The 21,342-nt window shown below is 42.6% G+C and overlaps 2 protein-coding genes across 9 annotated transcripts in view; both read left to right on the top strand.

Moving 5' to 3' along the window:
* Nucleotides 1-155: 155 nt before the first annotated feature.
* On the top strand, nt 156-10,598 carry GLE1 (GLE1 RNA export mediator). Its single transcript, XM_069031769.1, has 17 exons — nt 156-344; nt 678-899; nt 1,948-2,073; nt 2,242-2,390; nt 2,713-2,773; nt 3,063-3,317; nt 4,051-4,279; nt 4,404-4,519; nt 4,724-4,793; nt 5,131-5,273; nt 6,107-6,297; nt 6,741-6,870; nt 7,183-7,287; nt 8,270-8,352; nt 8,499-8,562; nt 9,265-9,337; nt 9,856-10,598. The coding sequence occupies exons 1-16, from the start codon at nt 249-251 to the stop codon at nt 9,331-9,333; spliced, it is 2,109 nt and encodes a 702-aa protein (XP_068887870.1). The 5' UTR covers nt 156-248; the 3' UTR covers nt 9,334-9,337; nt 9,856-10,598.
* A 2,007-nt stretch (nt 10,599-12,605) lies between these two features.
* Nucleotides 12,606-21,342, top strand: part of SPTAN1 (spectrin alpha, non-erythrocytic 1) — a 46,205-nt gene continuing 37,468 nt past the window's right edge. For 4 of the 8 annotated variants that reach the window (XM_069031547.1, XM_069031550.1, XM_069031549.1 and 1 more), the window contains exons 1-3: nt 12,634-12,684; nt 15,494-15,544; nt 20,625-20,864. In XM_069031547.1, coding sequence (XP_068887648.1) covers nt 15,512-15,544; nt 20,625-20,864 — 273 coding nt within the window. In that variant the 5' untranslated portion in view covers nt 12,634-12,684; nt 15,494-15,511. Of the gene's footprint in view, nt 12,685-15,493; nt 15,545-20,624; nt 20,865-21,342 lie in introns of all 8 variants that reach the window. The other 4 variants (XM_069031553.1, XM_069031552.1, XM_069031554.1 and 1 more) reach the window with 2 other exon arrangements.

A 21,342-nucleotide genomic window follows, 5' to 3' on the forward strand; every position in this document is an offset into this window, starting at 1 on the left:
TTGCGGGCGTGTCCCGGCCCGCGTCCTTAGCGCGTCGCTGCCGGGGGCGGGACTCGAACCCGCGGCCCGGGCACGGCCCCGCCTGTCCGCCAGGGGGCGGGCACCGCCCTTCCCGCCCGGCACGAGGCGCATGCGGCCATTGCGGCCCGGAAGGGGCGGGACGGGTCCGGCCCGGCCGTGAGGGACCCCGGGGGCCGTGAGGGACCCCGGGGGCCGCGAGGGCCCGCCTGGACTGGGACAAGGTCGCCATGGAGTCGTGGCAGCTCCGCTTTGAGACTCTGGAGGCCCTGCGCCTCTCCAGCAAGGGCCGACTGAGCTACTGCAGCCGCTGGCAGGAGGATGAGGTGAGGGCTCACCCCGGGAGTCGGCCCTGCTCGCTGGGAAACACCGACCGCGCATCTCGGTGATACTCAGGGCTTGAAATACCTCCAGACAGGATCCCGGGCTCGGGAGCGCGGGGTCAGGGAGCGGGGCTGGCCCGAGGGGGTTCAAATGTCCTGCAAAAGTAGGAGAGTCCAGAAAAAGTGTTGGGAAGACAGGAGAAAAAAAAAGGTTAAATGGGATACTGAGCTGCGATGATAAAGCAGCTACTGGCTGTGCAGGTGTGCTCACGGTGTGTTAAAGTTTTATTGAATGTTAAGGCTGTGTCGCTTTCACGGAGAATGTTTTCTCTCAAGGCTGCCTTGGAAGGATGTGTGGCCCCCGTTGAGCTCTCCCCTTACTGCGGCTGGGTGCTGGACAGCCTTAGTGGGCAATTAGCCCAAGAAATCACACCCACCGGAACTTCAACGCCCAAACAATCCACTCCCCTCCTAAAGCGGGCGTCTGCAGAGAAGATCCCGCCTGACAGCCACCAGAGCTTTTCACCACCTTCATCTGCAGAGCCCAGTGAGACCAAGGTAGCTCTCTGATTATAATCCATATGTTTATGGAGCAGCTGTGAGAAAAAAAAGTCATAACTTGCTGCCATAAATTTTCAGATTAAAGCAGGTTTGTGCTCTGTTAATTTATGGGGAAAACATCCTTAGTTTTAATTTTTTGTAGCATGAACAGGTGTTGATAAAATTGGTATTAACAAGACTTTCATAGAAAAGTGTTTCACTGTAGACCCAAAGCAAACTCCATTTTTCACCATAACTAAGGAAAATAGTTGGAGCTCTGTTGTGTCATGGATTAGCAGCACAGGATTCATCCATTTGGAAGGATAAGGTCACAGAGGAAGGTCAGGGCTGTTATAAAAGTCCATGAGTTACCACCTCGGGTTCTCTGGAGTCTTTGAGTGACTTACATGTGTTCTGACTACTTTACAAGCCAGGAGAGTTGGAAGCTGGGCAATGAGCAGTTGAGTTGTGGACGTAATTAAGTTGATTAAGCCATTTCATGGTTTGTCTGTGGAAAGAGAAATGTCCATTGTTTTGTTCAATGATGACTTCACCACGTGACAGTGATACTGAGCAGCAAAGTTTTGTATCATTCTGCCTCTAGTGAGACTTAAGAAATGTATTGTGAGGAAAATATATTAATGAAGCAGCAAGATGTGATAAACTTCATAAGAATGTCTCAAGACTCGTCCTGAAGAATGACTCAAAGTATAAACTTGTCCTGACTTCTTCCAGTGTAACATCTTCCCTGACTGTTAATGAGGGGATTTCTGGGCTTTCCAGGTGTCAGTTGGCCTTTGTCAATGTCCTTGAGACTCTTGGTATGTCTGCTCCCAGTTTTAGTGATTGGAAAAGTAATTATCCCAATCTCATAAATATGCTGGAGGATACTCAAAATAGTGAGGTTGCACTATTGAGTACATAACTGCTCTAGAAATGTGTGTTTGTTGACTCCTTTGTCTGTTTCTCCACAAATAAGTTTCAGAGACTTGCTTTATCTGTTTTCATCCATGAGTTGCTGATCCTGTGCTTAGTCACTGATTTTGCTTTTATGCTGACCATGCAGGAAAATGATCATCTTAGTCCCCTGGAAATAAATCAAGAAGTTGTTCCAGCAGTTCTGTCATCTAAAGTTGCAAAAGTCGAAGGCTGCATTCGGATGTACGAGGAGATGCACAGGCTGAAAGCAAAGGTAAGCAAAAATGGTTGAGGGGGTGTGTGAATCGTAGGAGAGCTCCACAGTCAGATGTAACAGTGCAAGGACAGCAAATTATAAATGCTGGGCAGTTTAGTTTGTGGTTTTTTCTGTCCAAATTGTTCAATGACCACCTTTGGTGCCTCTGGCCCTTCTGTAATGCAGGAGAGGCTGAGACAGCGGCAGGAGGAGCAGGAGCAGATGGTGAGGGCAGCCTATGCCCAGGCCAGTGAGCAGCTGAAGCGCTTTGATGAACTGAGGGAGCTAAAGCGGCATCAGGAATTCCAAGAGTTGCAAGAAGTAATGGAGAAGAGGTGAGATTACCTCTGGTATCCTTAGAATTTTATAGCATTTAATCAAAATGAGGAATAATTCCTGTGCCTGACAATTCTGTGCTAGTCACTTGTGGTTGGAAATCTCACCTGCTGCTTGTCTTACATTAGCTATCCTGTTAGAGTGGATGGCTGTCAGAGTAGATGTCTGGCTATTGTTGAGGTTTCAGTGGTTAGAAAAAGACAATATTTGTGATAGTTAAAGTTCCTTTAGCTTGTTTTAAGAATAACTTACTGTATGTGGTTTGTGTTATGTCTCCTATATGTCTTAAATACAGTTTTTCTGTCTTTATGTGTATTGTAGTTCAAAGGAGGCTCAGGGGCAGCAAGAGAAGTTGAAGGAAGAACACCGACATAGAGCAAAGGTCTGAGACTCTTAAGAATTGTCTTTCTTAAAAGACTTTTTGTCTTTCATCACTGCTGGGTGGGAACTGGAAAGACCAATTGATTTATTTGTATTTCCATGACACCCTGGAGTGAGGATGGATTTTCTGGTGCTATCCTGGGCACCTGCTGCAGTGTGGAAATGCAGTAAAGGCACTTGTGTCATAGGAACAGGAAGGCCCTGTAAAGCTGGAGTCATCAGACCAGGAAGGAACTGTAAAACTGGAGTTATTGAAGTATTTTATGACTCTTGTGTCTTTGTCTCCCCAGATACTGAACCTAAAATTGCGTGAGGCAGAGCAGCAGAGGCAGCGCCAGGAAGAGCTGGAACGTTTGCGGAAGGAAGAGGGCCAGGAGAGACTGCGTCGCCTTTATTCCATCCAGGAGGAACTGCTGCAGCTGAACCAGCAGATTGATCCCAACTACAGGCACAAAGACTTGCCCAGAATTGATCTGTCTGCGTACAGCAATCGTGGCAACCAGATCTGTGGACTGGTGTCAGGGCTCATCCGCACCACGAGCGAGGTACAGGCTCTGGAGTTGTTAACTTTGGCTGTCATTCCTTCATAAAGTTCCCTGTAGTTGTCTTCAGAGGCAGCTTGTCATGAGGCCCTTAAATAATATGTCAGAGCAGCGTTTTTAGATACTCATCCTGTAAAGTGCCCAATGTTAAAGGGGAATTCTTTCCTCTGGCACTTCAGCTGTTCTCTTGAAAATGGCTTATAAAAATGCATGAGAACTTCTACAGGAGAAAGATTCAAATTAAATTGCTTCAAACTCTTGGTGCTGTAAAATTCCCTTCTGTGACAGTGGACTGGTTCATGAATTGTTAAATACTGAACATCTTATGATTCTCCTCTGGTCATAAGCTTTTCTGCAGTAGCTGGGCTTCCTTGACATTTTTTCTCTCTAAGATGGGATACAAATCTTGAAAAATAAACTACTAATGAGGCTAATCCTTTGTTCTAGCTTGTCACAACTGGCTTTCAGCAGAGGGAGCTGTCAAGGCTTTGCACGGGAGTTCACTTGCACTTGTCCAAGTGTATTCTGAATTTTTGTTGTCCAAGATCTGATGAGATTTAGTAATGGACTTATATTTGCAAATATTATGACCAATGTTATGTACAAATAAAAGGAGATGGGAATAAAATATGTAGTTAGCTCCCAGATTATCTGAAGACAAATGCTTCAAAGGCTCCTTACTCTTGCTTCTTGAACAGAAGGTTAATGCTGTGTTACCTCTCCCATTTCTCTACAGAGAGGGTTTCCTACTCAAGCAGATGTGGCCAGCACTGAACGAGCCCTGCAGGAGATGCGAGGGTTGATATCCAGCATGCAGCAGGAAATCACTGCAGCTCTGGAAGAAAAAAAGAGGAAAGATGAAGAGGAAGAGAAACAAAAGCAGAAAGAATTAGAGAAAAAAGAGCAGATGAAGAGTCAGACTCCTGCCCCTGCACAGCAGTCGGGAGGAAAGCAGCAGAAGGAAGGTTGGTTAGGGTTTTTTTTTGATCTTTTTTATTTCTTTGCCTTGCATTTTTTAAAAATGAGTTTTCTCACTAGGGGTTTAGGTTTTTCTTAATTACCATCTTTTTTGGTTTTTTATAATAACAGGGCTTCAAGTTAAAACAGAAGAAAGTATCATGGAGTGGTACCAGCAGCTTCAGGATGCTGCTGAGCAATGTGTTGCTGCTTTCAGTGAAATTGGAAACTGCAAAGGCAACACTGAGGTATGAACAAATTATTAGTACTGTTGAAGAGAGATTATCTTAATTTCTAGGATAAATAGGATAGCTTTCATAAAAAAAAAAGTAAAAAATTCTGTTTTAGCAGCCTCTGTTACCAGTCTACTCATCCAAACTATTACAGATATATACTTGTTTGGAAAGGATTTTAAAGTTGTTTGTTTGTTTGTTTGTTTGTTTGTTCTCCAGGTGAAGAAGATAAAAACAAACTTGCAGAAAGCAGCTACAATCCCTGTGAGCCAGATCTCTAGCATATCAGGTCAGGAAAACACCAAGAGCTCAATCCCACTGAAATTCCTTTTGCTTTAAAGATTTTATCAGGGCACAATCATATCAAGTGTTCCTGTAATTATCCCTACAGCGGAAAGCTGACCCACACACAGCCTATCTGTGCAGTAGTGTTTGCTTGTGTTTTGAAGGCCTGTTGCTTCCCTCAGGGGCATCTTTCTTCCTCAGGATCAAGTTTGGTTAATCAGATGGAGCAAAGGTGCCCTTTGGGTTGTGGGTCTGGTGGTTGTGAGCTTGATGTTGTCTGGGTAAGACTTGTCTGCTGTTCCTTTATCTTCTGTCTCCATACATTCCTTATGTATTTGCAGGCTCTAAGCTGAGAGAGGTGTTTGACAAGATCAATAACCTGCTGTCTGGGAAGCCTGTTCAGACTGAAGGGCAAACGGTGTCCGTGACTCAGCATCCACAGGGGCTGGAGTTTGTTTGTTACAAACTTGCAGAGAAGTTTGTGGTGAGGAAATCTCTTCTTCGGGGTGGCACAGGTAGCCAGTGCTCTAGGAGATGCTTTTGGATGCTGAACTGTCTTTTCAGCTATGAAGAACAAAATCACTGGGTGTTCAGTTTGCCTATATTAATGCAATGAAAGAACTTAGTTTCTCTTCCCTTCCACTCCTTATTTTATTTCTTCTAGTAGGAAAAACTCTCTTAATTTTCGGGCTTACATCTTACATATTTTGAACTAGGTAGGTATAGTGTTGTGGAAAATAGTTTGGTAGTTAATTTATGGTGTATCACAAAACTGTGTATAGGCTCAAACCTTATATCTTGGCAGAATTTGGGGAACAAAAAACCGCAACACTAAGGCTCAAGAGGCAAACTTCAGTCCCTGCTTTGTTGTTAGCACCTCTCAAGAAATGAAATGTCATAGTTTAAGTTGTTTTTTGAAGTTGGCAGTATTTTTCTCTAGTCTTTATTTGTAAAATTTGGACTGTTTGAATTTTTTAGCCCTGCAGGAACAAATGCATGCAAAAATCAGCCCACGGAGTAAAACTGTGACTGATTTGTTAACATTTGAAAATGATTGTTTGGGTTGAGAATATCTGTGCAGCCTGCACTTTGGGCCTGTGTTTGCTAATCCCATTTTTCTATCCTAAGCCAAAGTTTGTTGTCCTCCGTGGGAGCTGAGGACATGTGGCTTCATCAGCTTTTCTATCCTTGACTTCATAGCCATGGAAATGTTCAGATCCTTTACTAAAGGCTAACTACAAAAACGAGGATTTTTTTTTTTTTGCCTGAGAAATGGCTTGAAGGAGTAGTGGCTGACTTTCCTTTTCCACCCTCCAGAAACACGGGGAAGGAGAAGTATCTTTTCACCGTGATTCAGCTTTCCCAATTGCTGTGGTGCTCTCAGGAATCTGGGAATTACATCCTCGAGTCGGAGACATCTTTTTAGCTCATCTGCACAAAAAGTGCCCATATTCTGTGCCATTTTACCCTGCTCGGAAAGAAGGGACTTCTATGGAAGAGTATCAGAGGTAAATTTATTTCTGGACTTTTTCTGCATGAGCCCTGCAAGGGTGAAGACTATTCTGAGTGAACTCCACTTTCCCCCATCCCTGAGCACATAGGCATTGACTCCAGAGGTTCATTCACAAGTGTGTAAAAACTGTCTTGTTCCAGTCCCCTGCCATGGCAGGGACACCTTCCACTAGACCAGGTTGCTCAGAGCCCCATCTAACCCGTCCTTGAATGTTTTCTTGGATGGGGGAGCCACAGCTTCTCTGTGACTTGTTCCAGTGCCTCACCAAATGGTGGAACATACAGTCCAGAGGGTCATGATCAGCCTTTGCAATAATTCTTGCATGGCTTTGAAGAATCCCTATTCCCAGTACAGTTGACTTCAAGTAAGCTGAGAGCTGCAGGGACTCAAGTGAATGTGTTTTGCTGTACTAATAGTAGAATGTTTTCTCATACTTAGGATGCTTGGATATGAAGTTCATGATTCTAAGGTGGAAGAACAAGATCATTTTCTTAAAAGGATGTCAGGAATGATTCGTCTCTATGCTGCCATCATTCAACTCCGGTGGCCTTATGGAAACAAACAAGGAGTATGTATACAGGCATTATACTTAGAACCTTGTTACTATCCCAGGAGTCTATTAAATGTATTAGAAGCTTGTTTTGTAGTTAAGGTGTGCTGAATTTAAACTACCTCAGGACACGTTTGAAGGGAAATGGTCATAACTATGATGAACAAAGCAATGCCAAGTAATTAATGGTGTGGACTTTTACTTCCTTTATGTTTTCACAATGATCAAGTTTTATAAAGAAGAAAGTAAATCAGAAAACTGTCTGTTTTGATAATTGTGTTTTACAGGTTATAAAGCAAGTGCTGAGTAGCTTCTTTTCTTGCCTTGTAGGCACATCCTCATGGTCTGAGCTATGGTTGGCGCTGGCTTGCACAGATGTTGAATCTGGAGCCTCTGGCAGATGTGACAGCTATGCTGCTTTTGGATTTCCTGGAAGTGAGTGGTGTGGATAACTGGTAGTAGTTAAATGTCACCAGTTTAGATCCCTTTCAGGTTCTGAAGGGATTGCTGAGCTGAGATTGACAACAGGTTTTTTTAACCTGTTCTTATTCCTTCAGAAAGGAATGGGAATATTTCCACGTTCTTGCAAATATAGCTTTGGAGCTGAATGATTTCAAAACTTAAGTTTTTATAAACACAACTTCTGTTGTTGTATTTGATTCTGTTTAAGGTTCCTGGTATTTTAAAAATAGTTGTATGATCTTACATAAGGTCTGTTCTAAGCACTTGGCAGTTCATACAGTGCAAGGAGGTCCTGTGGCTGTGCCAGCCAAATTGGTTCATAAAACAGGGTCAGTTTTTCAGGCTGAAAAGATCACAGCCTGATGGATATTAATCTTATAGCCTAAGATACAGGCCTGTGCTAAATAAGAGCCAAAGTTAAAGGCTGAAGTCAAGGGACACAAACACTGTTGAACACAAGCAGCTTCTCTGCTCTTCAAATGCTTTTAAAGAACCATAAAAGTACAGATGAGAAATTGGGAAATGAAATACCCCATTGGAGGAGGGGATTATGTTAGGGGTAGTGAAGTCAGAGTCTTTTACAGTCATTTGTCCTGTAAACTGCCTGTGTGGAGAAGGCTGATGAATCATTGCACACAGCAGTAATCACAGTGGGGAAATGACCACAGTGTGCCCCAGCAAATGGTGTTAGGGAAGAGAACTATTTCTGGAGGAAGAATGGGGTGAAATGAAGGATAACAAAATTCGTGTCAGTGGCCACCACAGTCAACAGGAAAAAAGGTGATTGTGGTAGCAGTAACAGCATTTAGAAGATTTGCTTGTTTAATGTAGGGGTATTTCTTTAAATGTCTGAATAAAGCATTAAGTCATTAGTATGGAACAGGTTCATTGCAGCTGTCATGCACGCCTGAAACCCAGTTCTGTAACCTGCTCTTTGTGCCTTTCTGTATCACAGGTGTGTGGCAATGCTCTGATGAAGCAGTATGGGATTCAGTTCTGGAAAACAATGTTCTTTATCCAGAAATCCTATATCCCAAGGTATGATATCTGGGGTTAGGAATGTTGGTGTTTGCTCTTAAATGACTCATCCATGTTTTCCAATCTCTGCCATCCACCCCCACACCCACTTGTGAATCAAACCCAACTTTGTGAATAGATTTTTAAACGTGCTGTTGTTTCTGCAGAATTGAAGCTGTGACCAGCTCTGGCCAGATGGGCTGTTTGTCACGTTTGAAGAATTTCGTGCAGGTAGAGCATTTTTGGGGTTTTTTTTTTGTTCATTTCATTTTCAAGTGTTTTGGTTTGGTTTTTGTTTTTCCCCATCATTGAATATATGCATCATTTGGATAATGAGGCTGGCACTTCTTGCAGCACACCTGATAATTCAGACCTCTCTCTATGATTTAACCCATCTTCTGTAACTTTTCAATTACTGAATTACCTTAATGATAGTTATGATGTCAAACATCTCGCTGCTTTCTTACCTCACATCTGATTTTTATCAATGAAAATGTATTTTGATTATAAAGGAAGAGCAGTGAGAGGAGATGTACAGGTTGAGGAGGATTCTGCTGAGTCATTTCTGTCACGGCTATTTCTTATCAGTAGTTGCTTGGTTTGAGCACTTGTCCTGATTAGATATATGGGGAAGTGACCCTTTGAACTGCTCTCTGTAGTGCTTGTTTAGCATTGCATTCTGCATATATTTTTAATAAAGATTGCAAAACTGTAAAATACTTGATTGTTTAAATTGTTCTCTGAATGTTGACTTAGACTATGATATTAAAATATGACAGCTTTGAAGTTGTACTTTCATTTTCTAATTAATTCTGGTACGTTTTATTAGCAATGCTTTGAATATACGGTAAGAGCCATCAGAATTCCTCAGAAGAGATGCCAAATTAAGATACACATTTATTTCTCTGTATTATTTGTCTTTCTCTCCATTAGAAATGTCTACAGGCAGAGGAAATTCCATTACCAAAGGGCATTCTGACACCTTCCTTTTGGAGAACATAAATGGGTCTGTATTTCCTTTCCCCTGGATGTCAGTGCTTTCAGACCTGGCTTTTTGTTTACACATAAAGGCAAAATATATTCTGTGCATCGAATCACAGAGTGGTTTGGGTTGGAAGGGGCCTTAAAGATCATCTCATTCCAACCCCTGCCATGGGCAGGAACACCTTCCACTAAACCAGGCCCAACCTGGCCTTGGACACTTCCAGGGGTGAGCAGCCACGGCTTCTCTGGGCAAACTGTGCCAGAGCCTCCCCACCCTCACAGGGAAGAATTCCTTCCCGATATCCCATGTAACCCTGCCCTCTGTCAGTGGGAAGCCATTCCTGCTTGTCCTGTCCCTCCAGGCCCTTGTCCAAAGTCCCTCTCAAACTCTCCAGGAGCCCCTTTAAGGCACTGGAAGGGGTTCTAAGCTCTCCCTGGAGCTTTCTCTTCTTCAGGTGAGCACCCCCAGCCTGGCTCTGGAGCAGAGGGGCTCCAGCCCTGTCATTAACTCAGTGTCTCCTTCTGGACTTGTTCCAACAGATCAACGTTTCTTGGATGGGGAGCCCCTGGACACAGTTTAGAAGAATGAGAATAAAATATTCTATCAACCTTAACGTTTAATTCAAGAAGATTTATTTGTTAAACTTGGAAGTTAATCTTTGCATTAGATCTTTATAAGTTCTTTTATAATAAATTACTGAAAATTCAAGACTTTTCCTTCATATGTTTAAACATGAGGAAGATGCCTTAAATCCATTGTCCTGATGGCTCCGGAGGTTAAGGACTCTTGGACTGAAAAATTGCACAGTGCTGTTCAGCTCGTGGAACTGAAAATACCTCACAGCTTTATGAACTCTTAACAGTGTAATCAATCTCAAACTTACTGCTAGAACTTTATTTTTGTACTTCTTACATCTGTCTTTTATAATTCAACTGTAATGATGCTGATGGACTTGTTTGTCTCAACATCATCTAAAAACTATGGTGAGGCTGGTAAAGGCTGAACCACGCTGACACTTGTCTCCTTTGGATGTAACTTCACTCTGAAAGGCAGGACTCTGAGTTGAAGGGAGGTAGACTCACTCTCCGAAAGGTTTGTGGGGGAAAGAAGAGCTCCTGTAGCAGTAGAAGATCTAGGATTTTTTTCTGTTGGAGAGGGGCGGTTGGGAAAATCCACAGCTCGTTGGTGAATACAGGAGATGGGAAATCTGTTGGATTTACAGTGAGATGTCCTTGAACTGTTTTTTCTCTAAGATGATAAAATTCACTTTTAAGTTCTACAAGGTAGTCAATTATTCTGGTAATACACTGTTGCAAGTTGAAAATGTTATTTTTACCAGACTGGGGTTTGTCTTCCTAGAGGCACCTCGATTTGAAGCTGTAGAATGTGGAGTTGAGGCCATATGAGAATATGAATTTGGTTTTCTGTATAGTTCTTGAGATTCCTGAGAAGAGGTTGTAATATGTGCTTTGGAATTCAGGCCTGTAAAACCCTTAATGTTGGCTTTAAAATGGTCTAGTACCTAAGTTAAATTTGTATTTGGTTTATGTATTTCGTAAATTGATTCTGGAATTCTTTCGACTACTGTTACCTTGTGATTGTTCTGGGAAATTGGAAATATCCTCCCGGTATCCTTTTTGCCAGATAACTCTGAAGCAATGCAACTTTCATTAGTATACTTGAAAATGGACAAGGTTTTTTAATACTGAGTGGAGATGTTTTAATTATATATTGCATATCCATAATTACGGTGGAGATTCACTTTGGCAAGACAGTAATTGGTCCTGTCTGTTAGAAACAATTGTCTGTCTGTGCCAAACTCAAGGAGGAATTTGATGATGTACTTGTGAAATAAAATCCTTCTTTTTTTGCTGACAGCTACTAGGGGTTTCTAACATTTGTGTCGTAAATAAAAGTATATATTTTTATAAAAAAACAAGGTATCCTTTTCTGCCTCAGTAAAGACCATCCATAAACCTACTATTTTCAAAACACTAATAAGATTTTCTAAATGAATAATGTGTGTGCTTCATAAGAATCAGTATTTATTTTTAGATGTCGTTTGAGGTTGTATCTGCTGCTTGAGCTGAATGTTTGACTTGTTTTTGTCATTTTAGCAGGTTTAGATGTTAGCCAGTTGGTGTTGTGAAGATGCAGTGCAAATACGGTCATATGCATATATTCATGGTGTTTTTACATGTATATTTATATCAAATATGACCAAGGAGAGCATCACAGATGTGAAAATTCTGTTGCCTTCAGGATGAGATTGCATCGAAGTTGGTGTGAGTCAGAGTTCTGCTTGGAGAGGAGTTCCAGGCAGTCCCAGGGATGCAATGTCACCATAAGTGCCTGTGCTTCCACTTAAGTACTTCACTCAAATAAAGTGTTATTAATTCACACAGCCATCAAACCCACTCACCACTTTGAGCCAATAACATTCTTGCTGCATTCCAGCCCTCTAATCTCTAATTATTTAATTTTTTTTTAGAGTAGAATGTGTCTATTTTAAACATTGCTTTCATGCTAAAGGCTCATTTGTCTTTGAATTTATGCATCAGGTTTTCAGAAATAGCTTTCCCTTGACAGGCGCTCGGAGCCTTTTGATGCCGTGTCCTTGCCAGGCTTCTGGGTGACACTGCACGGTGCTTCAAGCAGCCACTCTTACCTATACATCTATACCTCTGTATATAATTTTTATATATATGTGGGTGTGTATTTTATATATATATATAAATACATTTCTATATAATGTAAAACTAACGAAGCTGCTGCTTTGAGCAGGGCTGGATGCTGTACAGGTGACCTGTCCCCATAACTAAGCCAGAGAACCTCGACTCTCTAAGACCCAAGCTGACCCTGACTCCGGAGAAGGGGGCAGAGACCCCTCTGTCGCCCCCCTGCGCGGACATTTTAACCGATTCCCCCTCTAATTGTGTATTTTTGTGGTGCCCGAGGCCGGTCCCTGCAGGGCACGAACGCCTTCCGCACCCTGCTCCGCCGCTCGGCTCTTTCCGGAACCTCTCGGTTGCTTCCGAAACCAACCCCTCGTTCCTTTCCGGACCCTCTCCCTCGGTTTCTCCCGAACACCCCTGTCTTTCCGGAACGGCTCGCCTTTTTCCGGAATCACTCGGCTTTCTCCGGCTCCCCGCTGTTCACCGGTGGAGCTCGGGTGGGCGTGGCCTCCCCGCACCCCTTTCCCGATTCTTTCCGAAGTCCTTCGGCGCTTTCTGCCGACCGAGCAGGGCCGCTCTGCGGCGCTGACGTCACCTCCGGCCGCGCTATAAAAGGGCGGGCGCGGGCGGTGCGCGCGGTCCGTGGTGGAGGGCGCGGAGCTGGCGGGAGGTGCCTGCGCACCCACAGACCCGGTGAGGGGATGGGGCGAAGGGCGGGCGGGGGGCGCCGCGCGGCCTTCACCGCGCCCGGCTCGGGCTCGCCCAGCCCCGCACGCACAGCCGGGCACAGGTGTGCGGGTGCGCCGGGGGAGGCTGAGGCCGGCCCTGCCTCCGCGGGCGTCCCGGCCGCCGCTCGTTCTCGCCTTCCGCGGCTCCGCCGGACGGTTTTTATCGCGGGGAGCCGCAGAGCCGGGCCCAGGGTCTCCCCGCGGCCCTCGGGCGAGCGGAGCGGAGCGAAGGGCGGGGGCGCGGCGCGGGTGAAGGGCGGGCGGACAGGGAGCGGCCGCAGCCGCCCTGGGCAGCGCGACCCGCGGCTGGAATCCCATTCAGCGCCCCGAGGAGGCACAAACAGGCGGAAAATAACATCCCCGGCCGGTAACAGCCCCCGCCGTGCCCGCCCGTCCCTTCAGGGGTGCCACCCAGCATTTCCCGGGGAGAATTCCCGGGGGATGGAGCCCCCGGCGCTCCGCGGCGCCGGGAATCATTGCACAGCAATGGCTCCCGCGGCTGCCCAGCCCTGTCCAAGGTCAGGAGATGCGGCGAGGAGAAGGAAGAAGCGATGGAGGGGCCGGGGCATCGAGGAGAGCCCGCTCCGCAGGGCCCGGGGGTCTCCGGGCAGGGGGGTGGCTTAGCAGCGCTGACAAGCAGGGAGGCATTTCAAAGGAATCTCCCGATCTCTGTTCCTTTCATACATGTGTCACTTTGTATGTAGAGCAAGGTCTACTGCTTCCTTTGTAAAAGAATCAGGATTTGTCCCTGCCCTGATTAATTTTTTTTTTTTTAATATAAAATAAACCCAAGTGAAGTGTTTCTCAATTTGTTGCCTGCATGCACCTTACCTGGTTATAACGATATAAATCTGCATTGCTGGTCATAAATATGTGCCAATAGGGCAACCATTTTCCCTGATATTGAAGGAAAACCAAGCAATTATCACTGTATATTTTTTCAGCAGGTTTATATTGGCTGTTCAGGATATTTTTGTAGCTGTTTTATTATAAACCAGCTTCGTGCTCCAGTCGAAAATGTACGTGACTCTTGAGCAGTCTTTCATACATATTTAAATAGGTTTTGAAGAGCAGTTGTCTGGAGATGGCGAATGAACACATCAGAGAAAAACGACGAAAAAACAACCCCAAAAAAAGCCAACTCGGCCTGAAATGGTATCTTTCTGGAAAACAAATAATCCATTTTCTTTTGGCATTTTTGTTTTCAGCAAAGTGCCAGAAGATTCCAATGACTATGTTCACCGAAAGGCCTTAGTCAGGGATTCAGATCTGTTCAAAATAAATTTTAAATTCCACTGTGGGATTTTCATGCATTTATATACAACTAGCAGTGAGTTCTTCTTTGAAATCTTCAGTTGTCCTTATTTATAGATTGTGCAGAGAAAATGATGGACAAAAGGTTGAAAATGGGATGCTTTCTGCTGCATTGTGTGCAGAATCTGTAACTGTAATAATGGCAGAAAATACTTGAACCAAGATAACAGGTTACATTGTTCACAAGAAGTAATTTATTTCCATTCTTGTTGAAATAAAAAGCCACAATGTCTGTATTGGTCAGACTGAAATAGAAATTTTATTTAAAAAACAGATTTAGACATAATGCTTATATGAGATCTGTAGTTCAGGAAGCTAAACATAATTCTGGTTGATTTTTTAATTACAGAGGTAGTAACAATAACAAAAAAGATGGTTACGTTTACACATTTTAAGCATTTTTGCACATTTTTCTCCTGCACAGCAGTAGGATAAGAGAGGCCTTAATTCTCTTGAGGGAGGGTGGTACCTCTTGGTGAGAAATCTGTATTTCTCAACTATGACATTTACAACTAAACTTAGTAACTTAACACAAATAACTTGGTATCTTTGGGGCAATTGATCACTTCCCTTGTGTCGGAGGAACTAATACTAATTCCTCCCTTTCCTCCTCTGCTTGTTAGCGTAGTGTGGGAGTTTGTTTTTTACATTTGTCCCTAGAGTGAGTATAGGCAGCAGAAGAATGGGGTGGAGCAGACTGCAGATGCCATGGATAGTGGATGGAGACTGAGACTGCGAGCACGGCCCGGGCTGTGCTCCCAGGGCTGCCCATGGATCCAGCAGAGTGGGAATGTGCCAGCTCCCTGCTGCAGCTGGCACAGGTGAAGCTGTGCAAATGCCAGAGAGACCTCCACATCTCCAGCAGGCACAAAGGCACACACACTGCTGCAGTTTTCCACGGAGGGATTGCAGCGTGTCCATGGGGTGGGGAAGGCAAGGAAATTTTCAGCTGAAAATTCGGTGGATTGGACGCTCTGAACAGCTACATCTCAAAAAATACCTTCTGTTGCAACTGCTACTTGTCCATTTTTTTGTTGTGGCAATTGAAAGTCAACATTTTTGTAGATATTTACATTCCAAAACTTCTGATTGAGTTTGTGTCTTCAAATTAACCCGTCACACGCGCTTATGCTGTAGCAAGAACCATCATTTGCCAAGTCCAGATAACTTGCTTTACTTTCTGTTTTGACCTTCAGATTATGGTAGATTTTTGGTTTGTTTTTAACTAACTGCAAAGGTTAGTACATACTGAATTAACTTAAGTTTTCCTGTTGATGTTGTAACCTTTTTGCATGAGGAGGTTTGTCATTTTCAGTAGCTTGGGTAACACACCACATTGTTTTATGTGACAAGGAAGCAAAAGGAAAGTAATTAACAGGTACTGTGACAGAAAAAAATTCAGCTGTATCCTTATGCTGGTCATTAGTTGAATGTTATCTTGATTTCCCCCTCCCTTTTAGACTCTACATTCTTCCATCATGTTGTCATCGTTTCGTAAAATCAAAGTCCAGGTATTTTTCTGTAATGCATGAAGTGCCCTTGCCACACTTGCCTGCCTTTATTGCAGTGACCTGTTTCTAACAAAAGCCACTGGTTTGAATTTATTCTATACAGCAGGTGCTTTATTTGCATTTAGTGTGTGTCTGATCTGCCTTTCCTTTAATACTTTTGAGTTGCTTAATTTTTGTCTGTGATGCATGATGTGTGAATGTTTTATAGGAGTTATAGTTCAATATAATCAGGTTTTTATACTGACTAATTTTCCAAGAGGTTTTTGTTTTAAAACATACCTGAGCAGAATCTTTTTCTTTATAGCATCTGCAAATCAACTGTGAAGAGATTTACAGTGTAGAACATTGTGCATTCAAAGTTGGCTTTGTTTCCTGTTCATCCACTTGCACAAATTTATAATCCTTGAGTTGTTGTGGTGTAACTGTTTCTACACAGTGATACTTCTGTTTCAGTGGTGATAAAATAAATAGGATGTATGGATCAGAGTTCAGCTGGGGAACGCAAGCAACCAGATTTTATTTGGAAATGGTAGTGATGTAAATGTTTATACTGCAATTAAAATGACAATGAAAAGATAACAAATGGGAATGGAAAACGCTGGGGTTAATTATATAATCTTGCATTACCTGTAAACTCTGCATTTCTGCAATGCAGTCAAGATAATTTGCTTTCTCAGGAGTCTCAGCAGAGTGCAGTCCTTGCCAGCCCTGGATAGTTTTATCAAAGGTCTGTGATGTTAAAGCAAAAACAAATCCAAAAAAGCCCCGTTGTATGTAAAGACACCAAATTCAGATGGGCAATTCAAGTACTCTTATTTAAATAGTGGAATTGGGATTTTAAATTAAATGCCTAAAAATGAACATGTCTTCATATTTTAAAAGTGCATAGTTGAGGCTGTGCTCAAACCCTCTTGTCAGCCTAAATCATCAGCTTTGCAATCACTTTGGTTTAACCAATTTACATTTATTTTCTCTTCTAATGCGACAGTTTCTGTGTCCCTGCAATACCTGCTTAAATTTTGGGGCTGGTTTGAATTTTACCTGCACTGTGGTTAGTCTGTAGGAGTCTACAGCATCAAGCAGCAACTTCAGCACATCTTGACTTTTTTTTTGTACTGCAGTGCTTAACTGATTTTTCTGGCTTGGAATTTGTGGGAGGTTTGGGGCTGTGACCTTCCTTAATAGGATATTTGGACACAGTGTTCTGCTGCACATAGTCTAACCTTAAAATGTCCTTATCTTGTAAAGTTGAATTCAACAAACCAAAAGGCTGGGCATCAATTTTGTCCCAATAGTGTTTGAATCTCCAGGATAGGGTATGGCATCCTTTAGCTCCTTCTCTGTAACACAACATGCTCAGGCTCCCTTTGCAGGAGCCAGTGCTGTGCACGTTTTCAGAAGGATTCTCTTTGATTTTCCAGCAGTACAAGTATTTATGGACTTCCATAAACCAGGCAGTCATGGTGGTTTATTTCTTCCCCGGTGTTTTGAGGGAGCTGTGAATGGGAGAAATGAAAGCTGGGAAAAATGTTTATTTTTTTTCTCTGTCCTTTTGAAGGTTATTTTCGCATCCATTTTTTGCTTAGAGAAGAAAGATCAGCAATCTGTTCCTGTTCCCCAGGAGGGAGTAGCTGAGATCAGTTAAATCTTCTTTAGACAAGATTGACGATGTGTGATGTTGATGAACAAAAAAAAGTGCATTGAGCTGTTCATGTGTGCCTACTTGGGAAGCAGGAGTGTTGTGATAGGGAAAATATTTCTGTTAGAGGCTACTACTGGGGTCATGTATGCTGAATATATGTAACACATCAGGACTTTTCTTAAGAGAAAGTAATTATTTTACTACTTCTTTAGATCTTGATGATGTACTGATAGCTGATTGTTTTTCAGGCAAAGGAGTTTAATTTTTTTAAGCTTCGTGTAACTGTTTTTAAAAATACACTAAAATCTTCTGCCTAGCACTGAATGTATTTCACATTTGTGCTTTTAAATCCCTGAAAACATGTTTTGGTAAGGGAAATGCTGACAGCTCTGCTGTGTGGCACCGCTGTAATTCCTGTTGAACCCACCTCAATTCCGCTGCTCCCGAACTTGAATGGTGTTGCTGACATCATCGTTGTTGCACTGTGGTGTCTGTAAATACCTGCAGTTGTATATTTTTGTGTGGTATTATGTATAATTTCTATTGACTGGGGAAGGCATAGATGGAAGGTTGAGAGCAATAAGTTTGTTTTGTTGTTTCAGGGTTTTTCCCTTAATTTTCCTACTTCTTTTTGTTGGCTATTTTTTTTTTCTTTTTAAATAACATCACCAAAATGGTGCAGTGTGAAGAAGCATTTCTGATTTTTTGAGTTAGACATAAGCTGACCTAATGTCAGTCTTACAGCATGAAAGGAGGAGTGAAATGTCATCAGGATAGTCCAGATCTGCTCTCTGGGGCTTGGAAAGTTCCCTCAGCCCCCATCCTTATCGCCCAGCACCGGCTGTGCCGGGCGGGGCTGGAGGGATGACGCTGGTTATCTGGGGACAGCCTGGCACAGTTACATCCCAGCACTTTTCACCTTAAAAACATAAAGCACAACTTCTAGTTGATGGGATTCCTGCAAGAAGTGCAGAGGTGTATCCTAGGTGTCTTCAAACGATGTAGTTGAACCAAGAAGGTTTGGGAACATCTTGGAGGGGTGCTTGGTATTCCAGGGAGTGCTGCAGTTGGAGGTGATAACATCCAGGGAGGGAGGGAGACTGCATTGTTCTGCAGCATCCATGACTTTTGAGTTTTGAGCTCCCTGGTGGCTCTGGCAGCACAGACACTGCTGACGTCGCTGGGGCTGCAGGAAGAACAGTCCATTATTGCTACACTAAAGCACTTCTTTTACAATTGACTGGCTCCACTGTAGTTACAAAAGGAGCCTTTCTTTTAACCAATTCCAGCAAAAAGAGGAGCCAGATTGCCTGGCTTCTGTGGTGAGAGGCAAACCAGCTCCCAGGGTAAATCACAGGAGGTCTCCCGTTGGGCTTTCAAAATTGTAACAGTGTTTGAAATGATAATTTAAATAATTTTAATGTTTCCCTAGATTAATAATGTAAATAATTAAATAAATTTAAATGTTTTCAAATGACTTTGCAAAGGTCATTTTTAATATTGAAATGCAAGTTGAATTTATTGTACAGTGAATGAGTGTAGAGTGTTCCAGAGACTGACCAGGATTTAATTTTCTCCCAGTACTGCCCAAAACCAGAACCAGCAGAGAGGGGCTCCAGCCATGCAGTGCATTAGACCAGCTGCCACTGTGTCATTCCTGAACATGGTGCAGTTTAAAAGAAGTATTGTTGGGATTCAAACACAGCATGACTGGGCAGGAAAGGAAGTTTTTAGCAGTAACTTCCTTTCCTGGAGGAAAAAGGCTGTTTGAAAGAGTGCTGGAAAAAACAGCTTTCTCAGGGAACCATATCTGTGCTTGAGCTCGAGTTATGTTCAGGGTTTGAGCTTTTAATACTCAGATACACCAATCAAGTGGAGATTTTGGTAGCGCTGCAAGACGAAACCTGGGCTTTGTTTATGTAACGCACTCTGCACACACTGGGGTGGTTTTTTTCCTTGCCCTCTTTTGACAGTAATGAGTGGAAGAAAAAGAAAAGCTGATTTTTCTTTCCTTCCTGCAACTGCCGCAGTGCAGCTGGGGCTCAGAGTTCATGGGAGCAAGGAGTGCTGCTGGCACGGCTGTCCTCTGGAGGGTGGGGACCTTGGAAGGGAGCTCAGGAATGTGTGGATTCGTCCCCATATGTTCCTTTCTATCAGATTGTCCTTTTACAAGTGCTTGGAAAACACGGCCCTGTAGAACACTTTCCAGCCTGTGGAGTTTTCCATACAATTATGCAAGATACCTGTCTAATTAAAGCATGAAGCTAACTAATGACTAAATAACAATTTAATATTTAATGATGTATTCTAACTGATTGCCCGTGTCCTTTAGTATGCAGTTCTAGTCTGGGTTTCTTCCCTGTCTCTGGCAGGATTGATGAGAAGTACCTTTAGCTTGGAGTGTGCAGAATTGATGGTAGAAAAGCAGTGAGTGACTTGTGTAAACACTTGTACACAAAGACATTAATTGCAATATTGTTCAAGCACAGAAGTGTTTGTTGCAACAACCTCTTGATATGCAGAGTTAGTTGTTAAATAAGTGGTTAAATATCCAAACTTCAATGATAATAATAGTTCCACTTCTAAAATTTGTGTTACAGTTCTATTCTAATGCCCAGATCTCTTACTGGAAATCAAATTGCTTTTTGAAAGTTTAGGAACCAAAAATTAAAGGTTGTCCCAATTTTAATAGAAAAGAGAGTAGTCAAGTCTTTGCTGCCTGTGGCAACAATATTAGGTTTTAGTTCATAAAGTCATGTAGAAGGATTTTCAGTTGGAGCAAGATCATTGGTTAAATAAAATGCTCTTTGACTTACTTGTCTAAGGCCAGTTCTGTGAAGCCTCTTACTGGCTTTTGAAAGGTTCTATAGAGAGTGGCAGGACGGGTTTGTAACTTTTTTTAGAGAACGAAGAAGAGATGCATCAGAAAGAGATGTGGGTCTATATATGGATGTAAGTGTATATAGATACACCTGGGCCACTTAACTGTTGTTCAAAGAAGAGTAATATTCTTTAGTTTAGTATTGAATATTTTAAATAAAATGTTTTGAGATATTGTATGTTGTACAAGAAATGTTTTGTGTTGGTATCTACACATATTTGTGCACAAACTCACATTTTTAGCTCTTTTATTGGACACTTGCATGCTACAGTTTGAGATGACACGGACATTACATGACTGCAGCCATATTTGTCCAAACCAAATAGGTGTTAAATGTCTTTGTAAATTTTTCTTTACCACTATTTTCTGCTAGAAGTGAGGTTTTATTTATATGTAAGATGTTTATATTTTATACACATACCTGCCCACACAGAGGAAGACCGTAAGTAAACAATGTGTGATTTTATAAAAACAGCTTTTTTTTTTTGCATGGATCTCTTCCTGATCTACCAATGTTTTATAAGGCAAACATAATGGAGTTTTATTTTTGCTTTCAGAAAATGGATCCAAGCGGTGTAAAAGTGTTGGAAACAGCAGAAGATATCCAAGAAAGGCGTCAGCAAGTTTTGGACCGTTACCACAGGTTCAAGGAACTCTCTTCTCTGAGGCGCCAAAAACTTGAAGATTCCTATCGATTCCAGTTTTTCCAGCGTGATGCAGATGAGCTTGAAAAATGGATCCAAGAGAAACTGCAGATTGCATCTGATGAAAATTACAAAGATCCAAGCAATTTGCAGGCAAGTCTTCCTGCCACTTTATATTTCCTGCACTATTAATTTTGGGGCGTTACAGGTCAGCTGAGATAGGAAAAAACACAGAAATGAAACTTGATCTGAGAGTGAAGAAAGATGGATGCAAATACCCATGACCTTGGAAAGTGCTCTTCAAAAGCCTGGCTTTTTTGCTGATGTAATTGGAATATTTCTAATAATGGATTGGATGCTACATCAGCATAGAAAAAGTTGCTCAGTGTAATGTAGTGTAAAACCAACTTTGTTTAATCCTAGAATTTGTTGGATGCCTTAACTCTGTGAATAAATGTGAATTATCACTTATTGTTTCCACAAAAAAAAAAAAAAAGATATTTGTAGAAAGTAAGTTTGTGTGGGCAGAACTAGCTGACAGGTTCTCAGAGGTTTGAACACTGTCATGTGCAAGAGCAAACACAAGAAAGAAGTAACTAAAACTAGGATGTTTGAATCCACCTGTCAAACA

This window comes from Aphelocoma coerulescens, chromosome 17, assembly GCF_041296385.1.
Source record: "Aphelocoma coerulescens isolate FSJ_1873_10779 chromosome 17, UR_Acoe_1.0, whole genome shotgun sequence".
In the NCBI taxonomy this organism is placed as follows: Eukaryota; Metazoa; Chordata; class Aves; order Passeriformes; family Corvidae; genus Aphelocoma; species Aphelocoma coerulescens.